General features: G+C 34.9%; 1 protein-coding gene across 3 annotated transcripts in view; it reads right to left on the minus strand.

Annotated features, from left to right (window-relative positions):
- Nucleotides 1–550: 550 nt before the first annotated feature.
- The window catches only part of GPD2 (glycerol-3-phosphate dehydrogenase 2), a 134133-nt gene continuing 121813 nt past the window's right edge, over nt 551–12870 (minus strand). For 2 of the 3 annotated variants that reach the window (XM_033112235.1, XM_033112234.1), the window contains exons 14-17: nt 7752–7864; nt 7589–7667; nt 7293–7391; nt 552–4382 (exon numbers count right to left, since the gene is read on the minus strand). In XM_033112235.1, the coding sequence (XP_032968126.1) occupies nt 4257–4382; nt 7293–7391; nt 7589–7667; nt 7752–7864 (417 nt within the window). In that variant the 3' untranslated portion in view covers nt 552–4256. Of the gene's footprint in view, nt 4383–7292; nt 7392–7588; nt 7668–7751; nt 7865–12870 lie in introns of all 3 variants that reach the window. The other variant, XM_033112236.1, reaches the window with a different exon arrangement.

Consider the following 12870-nt stretch of genomic DNA (forward strand, 5'->3'; position numbering starts at 1 on the left):
TAAAACTTTTGTTGTTTCCTTCCTTCCTAAGTCAAACGTCATCGGGTGAAGACTGACACCAGTGATAACGTGCTGTTCACAAAGATTGCAAAATATTGATGTTAATATCCATTCCCCTTTCTTTGATTACCATGAATGTTATACATTTCGAAAACTGGGAGCAATCTATTTTGACAAATTTTATGTTGAGAAATTTTAAAGTGCTATAAAATTTGATAAGCTAGATCAGTGAACAATGTTTTGAGCTGCTGTATATTTTTTTCCGAGCACTGAACACACAGTTCATTGTTACAAGTCTGTCTAGGAGCCATGGCTTTGGCATATTCCACACAATTTCAAAGAAACTTCAGAAGCTCACACATGCCTTTGAGCATGCAAAACCAGGAGGCAGCACATCTAAACCACAAATGGAAGCATGTTCCACATACATGTGTAAATTAAAACCTATAAAATAACATGGGCATTACAAAATTTGTGTTAAAACTGGTAACAGCTTTACTGATTTACTGACAATGAAAATATATAGCATTTTTTCTGTCAGAGCATTTATCAACACTTGGCAACCCCGCACTAACTTGACATGTAAGATGATCAAAATGGATTATGTAATCTTTCCCATTCATTTCTATTGATTTTAGTTATGATAAAATTCATCAGTGTGCCTGGGAACACTCAGGCTAAAAGGCTCTGGTTGACCAAAAGAAAAAAAAAGGAAAGGAATAAAAAATTCAGCTGAGTTGTAATAGAATGACTGTAATTTTAGAATAGGATTGCACAAATACAGATGTCATGCCCTAAAGGCTCCAGCAACAAATTAATACAAATAATCCTGGCAGACTCATAAAATTACAGCTGTCTATGCAGAGATTCACTTTTTAGATCAAATTACAAAATATCAAGCTAAAAGAATTAATGTGTAAGTGCCATGAAAGATATAGTTTGTGAAAATATTTTCAAACTTTTTAAAACTTCAACAGTAATCAAAGTTATTTCTCTGACTGCAAGTAACATTAAAATGCCAGCAAATGGACCATTTTAATCAGTTTTATTGATTCATGCTTTCAGTTCTTATTCAGTTAAAAACAAGGCACATTAAATACATCCTCTTATTGCTCTATAAATGCATGCAGCTCATTCTGTATATCAAAAGTAATAAATAACGGCGGTAAAACACCAAGACAGTTATAAAAATGACAACCCAGCCTCAAACATAGTATTTAACAGTCCAATCTAGAACAATAACCCAATAGGATACATAAAAGTGCCACATATGAAAACATGCAGTGTGTATATCCACTCCAGTACTGGGCTTATACTTGATATTCTTTAAAAACACAGTAGGGCTTTTTACTCCCTAAAAAGAGTTGAATAATGCAAAACAGCACAAGTTATAGCATCGTGGACGTCAATATTATTACATTCATATGCCAAAATTGTTACAAATACATAAAAAGGAAGAAAATAAGATCAACGATCATTCTTAGAGTATGTTTAGTAAAAGTCAGAATGAAATTTTCGTCGTACAAAAGAGTGAGCAGTAAGCTACATAATTTGGAAAAGACAAAACAAAGCCAGAAACTAAAGCAGAATAGGGAGCGTGCTTTAATAGTAGAAATCCTAAAGTTAGACTCAGCATAAATTGATTGAAAGCGAGACTATTGCAAGCCTGATGGGTAAGAGGCAAGCAGCCTTGGCTTAACAAACAATCCAGCATTAGCACTTCTGTTCTGACTGTGCTACGGGCTTCCTAAAGGAGCGTCCGGCTTTCTACCACAGATGGGGGGTTCCTTCACCTGAATCCCCTTAAAGGCTCTTGAAAGAAATCACTTGATGATAAAAAGACAATCTCTGCACACCCCACCCCCACCCCAACAGAATCACCTAACATCATATTTTTATGAAAAGGCAAAAAAAATTCTCTTGGGTTTGGAATAGGCGTTGAAGGGGCTCATCCCCCATTTCTTTTCATCTTTTTTGACATCAGGTAAAGAAGCTGTCCAGATTTCATTAAGAACTCACACAAAAATGCAGGAGTGCTTTATTCACAGTAAAGACTTGGAACCAGCTCATTTCCAAGACGAGTCTCTGGTACGGGTGAAGGAGCGTATGTTTTAGCATTAGCAGATTTTAAGCAAAAGCAGATATGTTCAAAAGAAGAAAAGTGCACTTTTCTTTGTCCTTAAAGGAACTTCACTCATAGCAAAGCGTGCACAAACAAGGCCTGTGTGACAAATACAGCTGTGCTCAGGCCAGTCAGGTTATAAGCCCAGTCCCTACTGTAATGGATTCAGGGAGGACACAACTCATTCTTTTCTTGCTCTAACTAGAAAAAGAAAAAGAGAGAAAAAGAGAGAGAGCACAAATGTACAATATTGTGGTACGTCATCTGTAATGTTTTAAAGGACAGCTCTTCTATCTAGTCAGTGTCACTGGATTCTAAACAGTGATAGAAAAACACTAAATTACAAAAGTCACATGCTTCCATTATTTAAAAAAATCAAATAAAAGCCAGTGTAAAAAATCCACACCTTGAAAGAAGTTCACAGTGGTACCTGGGAGCATCACTTGCTCTTTAGGTTTTCCTTTAGGAAGTGGCAAGTCTAAACATCCTTTAAAAACAAAATGAGTGAAGATGCTCTCTTAACTGTTTCAGCGGTGAAGGTGGGGGCTTAGGTGAGTGAATTTCCAGTGTTTCTATTATGACAGAGAGGCTTATACCCCACTAGAATGAGGCCTAAAGATATTCCACAAGGTTGACATAAATAAAAATAACAGCACAAAGTGTTTTATGTTCCAGTTTAAAAATCAAGATTTTAAGCCTGCGCAATGAGAACCTGACATTAAATGAAGGATTAGATTTCCTATTACTTGCACAACCTGATCTTAAGAAACAAAAAGTAGGTAGTTAACTTCACAAAAGGAAGCACAATGAATAAATAAACATTCAGATGACTGGCTAAAATGCCATTAAATTACTGCAAAAGCATGCCAGATTGGCCCTTTAAATTTAATACACTATTTGTTAAAGTCAATGCAGATTAATTTTTGTTTTTGTTTTGTGTCTTTGTAGTGTGTGTGTGTGTGTGTGTGTGTGTGTGTGTATTTTCTTTTTCTTTTTGGTTGACAGAGAACTTTTGCACTGAGTACAGAATGAGAAAGGCTTTAAGCAACCAAAATAACTTTGAATATTGCAGTGTTGTGCCTTTTTACAAATAATTATAAATAACGCTACCTAAAGGCTATTTCTACCCTCGTTACTACCTGTTTACAAATAATCCCCCAAAATGATGCAATAAACTAAGCAAAATAGGCCACATTTGACAATATCACATGCTCTAAGATTTAGGATTTGGAGATTGAAAATTATGCTATCATCTGTCGATATAAAACACAGGTTTTTAATCCGTAAATTTATTACTACTGTGAAGATTTGAGAAATTTAGTTTCATCCCATTATATCCAATTTACCACTGAAATGCTGGTTTTAAAGTAAGAAAAGCAAGAATCTTTCTGGCAACTATAATAGTCAAAGAAAAACCAGCAGTGACGGGGGGGGGGGGGGGGGGGGGGGATGAATTTCTGGGATGGAACTATCACGGTAACTCCCAGCAAATGTCAATGCTATCCTTATCTTATACCTGTGATTCTGGAAGCTTTTAGAGTTTCTCTGAGACTTGCTCCTATAACCAGATCTAAACTTTTCCTTCCCTCTGCAGTTTTGCCAGTTATGCTCTAGAAATAAAATTGTACAATATCGTTTAGATGAGGAAGACAGACAAGCAGGAGGAAGAAGGAGCTGGGAGGTCTCCAGAAACTATCGTTTTAACAGGTCACTCCTTGCTCAATTTCTTTTAAGAACAAATACCACCTATAAGCTTAATGTCCAGAGCTTTGTGTATGTCATAAAACTTTTCCAGCTTTTTCCAATTTCAGCCAAAATATTCTGCCTCTAGAACTGAAGTAGAATAAATGAATAAACACACAAAAAGGGAGCATGTCCAGTCTAACAGGTCACAAAATGGATACAAAATATTCAGTCAGGGTGTATTGAAAATGCGAAAAAGGTAAAATACACTTTTTAGAAGATAGATGGAAGGGCAAATACAAATAAAGGGTACACATCAACATCCTAAAGCTTTGGAATGTTCAAAATCAGCAGCTATCCATATCCACTATTTGGAGTGCTGTAAGTCACCTCTCGTTACATGATGATCTGTTGTTCCTGTGTTTGCTGGCTCCAGCTTTTCTGGTCACACTCACAGTCCTCCACAACTTCGGTCCACCGGAATGGGAACCCGTCCCTCCAGGTTCTCTTCTGCTGTTTTCATTAGTATTGCCAGTCGGCTGCCAGACACCCTTCCTTTTTGAATAGCACTCATCAGCTTAAAGAAAAAATATGTAACAGATTCAGAAGGCAGCCAGTTTACTCCCCCTTCTTCACTGCATTTTAATGGTTACCTTTGCCGCAGGCAAAAGTAATTAAGTGCTCCGTCAAAAGCCTTAGCAGGTACTACAGCTCAAATAAGGAGAGTACAATTTTTGAACATTTCAAAATGGGGGGAAGGAGCAGGTATTTCACCACTGGTGCAAAAACTATACCCACCTAGCAAATCAGCCTGCCTTGAAATGCAAATGGAATGCATCACTTTTTGCCCCTTACTGTGCTCAGGATACATATTTTTCTGAGTAACTCAAATATTGGCTCTTTGAGTTCGGTTTAAAATTCTTAAAAATGAATCTCAGCAATTGAGCAAAGACAAACCATGACCTATATTTAACTACTCTTTTATAATGTTACTGTACTTTGACAACTTCAAGTCCCCTAAATCCAAATTCCTTAAAGACTTGATAAAGTAATTCACATTTAAGTCCTTGAAAATGGACCCAAAGATCTACCTTAAGAATTAAAAGCACTGCACAGCCCAGATTTTTGCTAAGTCATTTTTATCCAATGGATAAAATCAGAATTAGTCTTGAAATTACATGCAGGCGGCGGGCAAAGGCCTTTAATCTGGAACGCACTTTGCAATTATGAGCATGGGGAGGTTTTTTGTTCTCCTTTTTAAGTTGATGTGGTTTTAACTATTTGCTTTTCTCAGTATAGCTTCCCCAATCTTTATTTATTTATTTATTTTAAAAAGAATTGATTTAGCCATTCACCATAAAAAATATACACATAAATTCTCAAAATATTTTTAGGGTTTTAGTTTTTAGCCTACAAAGATACATTTCTTAAAAATGGCTCTGAATGAGTCAGAGGCATCTGCCAAGGTACTGGATCAGAATGTCATGACCTTACTGAAAGCTAGTTTTATAAGCTATTGCTTATTAGAGATGGACTCCTATATGCCGAAGTAGCAGTAGAGTAAAAACCTAGACATAAAGTCATGTAACCATGCCATACCTATAGTCATTCTTCCATGAGGATTATTGACAAATCGTATCTATATTCAAAAGCATGTTTAATTAGATAAACATGGGCTCTTAATCTTCAGAAAAAGAAAACATTGTATTAAAAAAAAAACCTGAAAACATACTTTGATCTGATGAATGATGTAGCAAAAAATAATGGTGACATCTAAAGATAGAACAATTTGTTTGTTTTGTCTCTGATTTCATGAAGACCCTCAAAGTTTATCAGAACTAACAAAATTACTAGAACTAGAGTTTTTTCTTTTATCCATAAACATTATATGATATACAAACCTTTAATAATTCAAACTTTTCTATAAACATTACACGTATCTTGAAACCATATTACAAGAAAAAAATAACATTTGGGTGTGAATATATTTCATGAGAAATACGGTCAGCATTTTTTAAGTTGAAAATTACACTGTGTATTTGTACTTAGTAGAAGCATGAATAGTCTCTTTCATTTAGAGTTGGACAAGAAGTAAGAAATGCTCAATTATTAAAACTGTACAAGAAAACCTGCAGATGGTTTAAATTATTTTGTGTTTAACTCTACTGCACTCAAGAAAATTACTTAAAACACAAACCACATAGCATAACTATAAAATTAGATTCTTATTGTTTCTAAAACCCCAAGTCTTCCTTCCCTAAATGCTGTTGTTTATTTACAACACACATGAAATGAAACATAAGCTATTTCAAAAAAGTTTTCTAAAATCCTGAGACAAACAATAAAACATTGTCAAGAAAAAACTAGACCGAAAACATGTATTCAGTAGTTTCTATTCCCAAGCATAAATTTTAAACTCAATTTAAAATGTGCACTTAGTTAAACAGTAAGCTGAAGAACTAAACATTCTTTTTTGTAATGCTGGACACAACCTGTGAAAATTTTCTGCATTTAGATTCAACAATGCTCTTATCTGCAGCTCATCTCCAGAGAGACAATTACCATTTCCTTTGCCTTGATCTTGTTTGTTTAACTTGACACAGTGAAGAAAGGGCTGACATTGACCAAAATCCCCAGCATTAATTTATTTCATGTTCAGCATTCATCATTGCCATGGTGCAAGCAATATCTGGCATTCATTTGAAATACCTGCCCAAGAAGCACTACAGAAAAAGCCTGGCTGCTTGGAAACCAATACATTCTTCATATGATCAGAGTCCTACGGGCCGGTACAAATAATGTATGGGTTTGTTGAATTTCTCTCTTTTAAGGAATGATGCAGAGCATCCAGTTTGAAGTTAAAGTAACAGAATGTATTTCCTTCATAGTTAGGATTAAACAATTGAGCCTTGGGTAAGTGAAAATTTTGAAAATAGATATGCTTGAATTATATTTGGTCTTGACCCCAGAATGCATTATTTCTTTTTCGTTTTTCAGATTCTTTTTAATGTAAGAATATAATAATTACACTTCAGATTCTCAAATGAATATGATTTTCAAACAAATACAACTATGATTTTTTAAAACTTTACCCATCAAAAAAAAATTGTTTTCAGCATCAGAAATATTGTTACCTCTTTTGAAGCAGGTAAAGAATTGTTTACCAGTGGTATTCCATGACTAACTTCTTTAAAAAGTATATTTCTTATTCAGCCCTTTAAGCCATAATTAACTTGGATTTAATCTAAATTGTCCAACACAACAGAATGTGTCTTATAAAAAGAAAAAAAAAAGAACATGCACCATGTAGCGCCTCATCCTTGAGGGCGGACATACTAGCCTTTGCTGGCTTTAAGTTAACTTTTCTTTTTAAGAAGGAAGTGACAACTGTGTGGACTTAAAAATCTATTCTTGCACACCTATTGACAACCAAGAGATAGAAAGTTGTTTCCTTTCACTACACTTGTTTCCTTTCACTACAACTCACCTGCAAAAATTCATTGAGTTCAACTTGTCCATTTTTGTTCAAATCCACTTCATTCAGAATTTCATGCAGTGTATTTTCATCCATTTGGATATTGATATTCTAAATAAAAGAAAATCACAAAATAATGAGTTTTAATTAATAATTATGCAAATCCCTTCATTAATGTCACCAACCTTTCAAAAATTAAGAAAATATTACTTATTTTCTAGTGCTAGAAAGCACTAGATGAAAGAAATTATCTCATATAATCTTTATATTCTTTTGCTATCAAAGATAGTGAACCAAAAAAATATTACCTCTAATACACGCTGAACATCGACAATGGTAATAAAGCCCTTTTGGTCTGCATCAAACTTATGAAATCTCTTCTTATACCTGGAACACAACATTGAATATTGGAAAAATTTACTTACGTAGGTGAAGGGAAAAAAAAGATATATAGAAACTTATTAAAAGTACCTGTCAATGTCTGAAGGCAGTAGGCTAATTTCAGAGCTATCTGTTAACTGTTCTGATCGAGATTTGTAGCCCATTTCATAATACAGAAACTTCTTGGCTGTTTCAAGTTCTTCCTAAAACACAGACACATAAAGTTCAAAGAGTTACGGAAAAAGGTATTATTTTTCTTTTGGTTTTCTAAAAAGGAGCTGATGCTCATTTATCTGACCAGCACAATCTTTTATTTCTCCAAGTTTTATTGAAGTATAATTTATATTCAATAAAATTCACCTATTTTAGGTATGTTGTTTGATGTACACTCGACCATGATCAACCTTTAGGACATTTCTATCCTGTAAAAAAACTACCTTCTGCCCGTTTGCAGTTCATTTCTTCCCCTGACCGCTAGTCCCAGGCAACAACTGATCAGCTTTTTGTCAACACAGTTTTGCCTTTTCTAGAATTTCATATAAAATGGTTCATATCGTAGGTAGCTTTTTGTGTTTGACTGCTTTCATGTAGCATAATGATTCTGAAATTCATCCATGTTGTTGCGTGTTTTAATGGTTTATTTCTTTTTAATGCTGAATATTCTTCCACAGTATTGACTAGCAAAATTTCCAGGACCCAATTCTTGTAGTTCGGTGACAGCAATTAAAAGTGAAAAAGACACCTAGGACTTGAACAACTACTATCAAGACAGACATGAGATTAGCTATTCTGAAATTTTGTCACTAGGATCCTGATAGTTGGGTGGAAGTTACAGTCATGTGAATAAACAAGCTATCCTGACTAGTTACCCTTCGTGTTTTCAATGTCCCCAGCCTCAGTTGATACTATTGCTGAGAACACTGTCTTTCTTAGTTTACATCATGTCAGTCTCCCATCTAAAAACTTCCAAAATGACTCTATTGTACTGTGTATTGTTCACAAACATCTTTTTCCTCCCTTTTACATACGAATAGTACAGTACACACTTCTCCCCCCTGTAAATTTATTTCTCGGCCCCACTGATGTTAGCTTGGACATGTGATTAACTTTGGCGAATGGGACATGAATGGACATGATAAAAAATTATCTCAGCTAATATATACATAAAATATATAATATACAATATATATTATAAAAATATATTATGCCACTTCTGAATAAAAACTTGAAAGCAACTGCACAACATGGCTTTGCCTCTCTTGCTCCTATGCCATGAGAAGGGTATAAATCGGAGAGATCTGAAGCCACTCTAGAACACAGAGAAGAGCCATAATAGCTAACACGCAGCCTTCATGTAATATGATTGAAAAATAAGTGCTTGCCATAGTAAACCAACGAGATTTGAAATTGTTTGTTTTACAGCATAACCTAGAGAAAGTTTACTAATACAAGTAGGAAATTTCCTAGTCTTCTCATCAAAGGACCTTACGTAAGTGATCGGTGACTTTCCTCCTTTTTCTTGGGAAGACATACTTTTTTCTGAGATTATTGCCTTCCTACTTTCCTTTCTCTTAGGAGAAATATATGTAATTTATATAGATACATATATTTTGATATAAATAAAATAAATATATATAATAGGAAAAATATAAATAATTAGGAATGTCAAAAAATTATCTCAGCTAATATATACATAAAATATATAATATACAATATGTATTATATAAATATATATGCATACATACACATGATATATACAACTTCTCTGAAAAACTTCTCTATGAAGTCATCAAGGGCATTCTTCACTGGCAGATTATTCTTCATACAAGAAAATCCACCAGTTATAAATGAAATTATTTTTCCATTGCACCAATTTTACCCGGCCATTTTCTACAAAACTAATTCAAGATTCATTTCCTTGGAAAAGGCATCTCTGATGCTTCCCTCCAAGAACAAGCTCTTCTTTGATTCATGTCCCTTCATTCCCTATGTATTTATGCATACTCCGTCAAGCCAGGTATCACGGAATTTCAAAGCTGGAGGGGACTTTTTCCCTAGAAGTCACTCAATGTATCTTCCTAACCCTAAATTTTCTTTACATTCCAAAACTGGAAGCATGAGGTCTCCATCTAAAGAATAGGGCAATAGCTCACTACCACTGAAAGTAGCCCATGCCCATAAAGGGATGGCTCCAATTACAGGAAGTTTTTATGTTGAGATTAAACCCATCTCTTTGCAGTTCTTCCAGTTTGTTTGGGATTAGCAGGTACCTAGAAAGGAGTAACTATCAGCTTCATCAGTCTGGAGATACGATTTCTAGTAATGCAGCTTATGAGTGTAATTGCATAGGGGGCAGCCATGATCTACTGTTAACTGCTATGATTCAGTTTACACAAAAACATATTTTGTTTTCACATGTGCTACTGTTAAGCTTCATCAAATTTATCATGAATGGATGGAGTTTTTTCCTACCTAATGCAAGGTTTGCCGTTTATCTCTATTAAATTATACCTAATGAAATTTCACTCATTGCTTCAATTTGTCATCATTCACTCTCCTTCCAGTTTCAGGTTATTGGTATCCCAAAGATGCATGCCATCAACATTATAATCTAAGCACTTGAAGCAAGGTAGACTAGGTCAAACCAAGGACAGAGTCCTCATGACCTGATACCAAAGACCTCTTCTGAGGCAAACAGTGATTATTTGCCTGATTACAAATCCACCAATTTAAAAAAGATATCACATGGGGCTTCATAAAATGCTTTAAGGAATTCAAATATATTATGTCTATAACATTTCCCTGACCTAACAATCTTGTTGTTCTTTATGAAAAGAAAATGAAATGTCTGAAATGATTTTTCCTGAATAATTCCTTACTAGCATCCAGTGATCACCTACTCCTTGCTAAACACTGATACAATAAACTTAAAATGCCAGAATCCAGAAAATTGTCCAAGATCAATGCTAAGACCACTGATTTATAGGTTAAAAACTACATTTTCCTCTCCTCTGTCTTTTTGGAATTTGGTACTACATTTGCCCACCTTCTGTCTTCTACGGTTCTGTTCCTATTTGCTACAATATTTTAAAGCTCAAAGGTAGTTAAATAAATTCCATCTGCAAATTCTTTGAACACCCTCAGGTATAATTTTTCTAGGTTGGCACACAAACTCATTTAGAGCAAACGCATATTTGAATATCTATTTCCTCTTACCAATATTTATTTTGCTCTTTTCACACTGAAAATCATTCTCCTTGACCAAAAAGAAAATCATGGGTATTAAACTATGAGTTGAAAAGTTCTCCCTTTTCTCTAGAATTCAGGAACACGGTGCCAGTCACCTTAAGTAATAACCTAGGTTAGGCCTTACTTGCATTCTTTTCCATTTTTAAAAGTTATTATTTGTGTCCTTAGCATTTTGTCCAACATTCAGTCAATTCCTGACACTATTCATATATATCCATATTATTCCTGCATATCTTTTCATTGTTTAGCACTTGTAGTCCCTCTGTTTTAAATTTGCTGTTTAGCAGCTTGCTTTTGTTCAGAGACACTCTGTTTCTTCTTCCTCACTGGAATCAATTTTGAAAGAATTTCTTGTTTTGAGACTCTCTCAATCTGCTTAAGTGGTCTTCTCTGTAAAGTCTCTCAATGAAATTCAGTATGTTTTGTCTGAAGGCTATGTAAAATGTACCTTACCAAATACTATGGCAGCATTTCCCAAAATATGTCTCAGGCAATACTCATCTTTCTCTCCCTTAGCCCTTCCAAAAAGGTCTGCCTCTGAATAACTCCCCTTTTGGAAACTGACAATGCATTTAAGCATTTTAAAGGTGCCAAGTTATCTGCATTTAAAAAAAAAAAAAAGGTTTATTTTGTTTAACTCAGAATTTTCTAAACTCTTTTGACCATGTAGTCATCTTTTGACTTACATTAATTTATACCCTGTGGAACACAATTTGGCAGTGTCCCATTCTCTAAATATCCCCAGCATCTCCTGTCAATCCCCAACTCCCCCAGACACCTTCCTCCCTAATTGGTTTTTCCAGGTTGGCTGGATTTGGTCTTGAGTGACAGTTCTCTAGATCTTTCTCTAAATTTTGAAAAACATACATACATTTCGAAGGTATATACGTGTTGTAAACACTCAATTAGATTTCAAGCTCCTAGAAACTATGAGCTATTTTTTATTCCCCTAAAATATTTAGTAAAATACTCAGTATACAAGTCACTCATTAAGTATTGACTGGTAAAAACAACCACAATTCATCTATGGAGAGTTATTTATCACTTTGTTCCTCTTTCATTTTGCAGGTTAAATAATCCCAATGCTTTTAACCTTTTCTCAGAAGTCCAGCTTTCTAACCTTTAATTCTTCTTCTTTTTTTTCCCTCTCCTTTGTTCTCGCTACTGTTCACCGTCCTTAATAACACCCCTATGTCTCAGATACTGAGTAATAACTTTAAGTCTTTTATTTCTGTTTCTTTGTTGAGGGGGGTGGGAGAATATTTCTGAGTACATAAATCTGCTCATAAAATCTGAACTGAAGTTAAATCTTGTTTCCTAGGAAGGGTCAAATACAACCAGTTTAAAGAATCTTCCTCCTTCCTACCTCCTACAGCCTGAATTCCTGGCACAAAATATCTTCCTGCATATTCAAATCATTCCAATCATAATTTTTACAGGAACACATTATCCTCAATCCTAGATGGCAAAAATGATTGGCAGTAGCACAGGAGTAAGTTTCATTCTGTGTTGCCTCTGTATATAGCTTTTGTTGATCAAACCAAAACTCAAAACCGAAAGAGCTATAAACCAGTCCCGCCAATGCAGAGACAACAGGGCAAGGTGGAGAAAGCACATGCTCTCGGATCAGAAAACCTGGTTTCAATCCTAGTTGCACAATTTACTAGTTGTATGAACTGTGACTGGGACTTACTCTCTGAGCCAATTTCCTCAACTATGAAATGGGGATAAAGGTTATGCCTGACAAAGATGTATCAAGGTGAAGCTCTTTTCAACCAGTGAATTTTACCAGCAGTACACTATATATGTTGCATTAAAATTACTACAGAATTTTTGAAAAGTAGGGCCATGGTTTCACCCCTGAAGACTCTGACTTGGATAGTCTAAATCAGTCCTTGAAATCTGCCCTTTCCTGTGCATTTCCCAGGTGACTCTGCTATGTAACCATCTCTGGGTATCT

Source organism: Rhinolophus ferrumequinum, chromosome 8 (assembly GCF_004115265.2).
Source record: "Rhinolophus ferrumequinum isolate MPI-CBG mRhiFer1 chromosome 8, mRhiFer1_v1.p, whole genome shotgun sequence".
NCBI classification, from domain to species: domain Eukaryota; kingdom Metazoa; phylum Chordata; class Mammalia; order Chiroptera; family Rhinolophidae; genus Rhinolophus; species Rhinolophus ferrumequinum.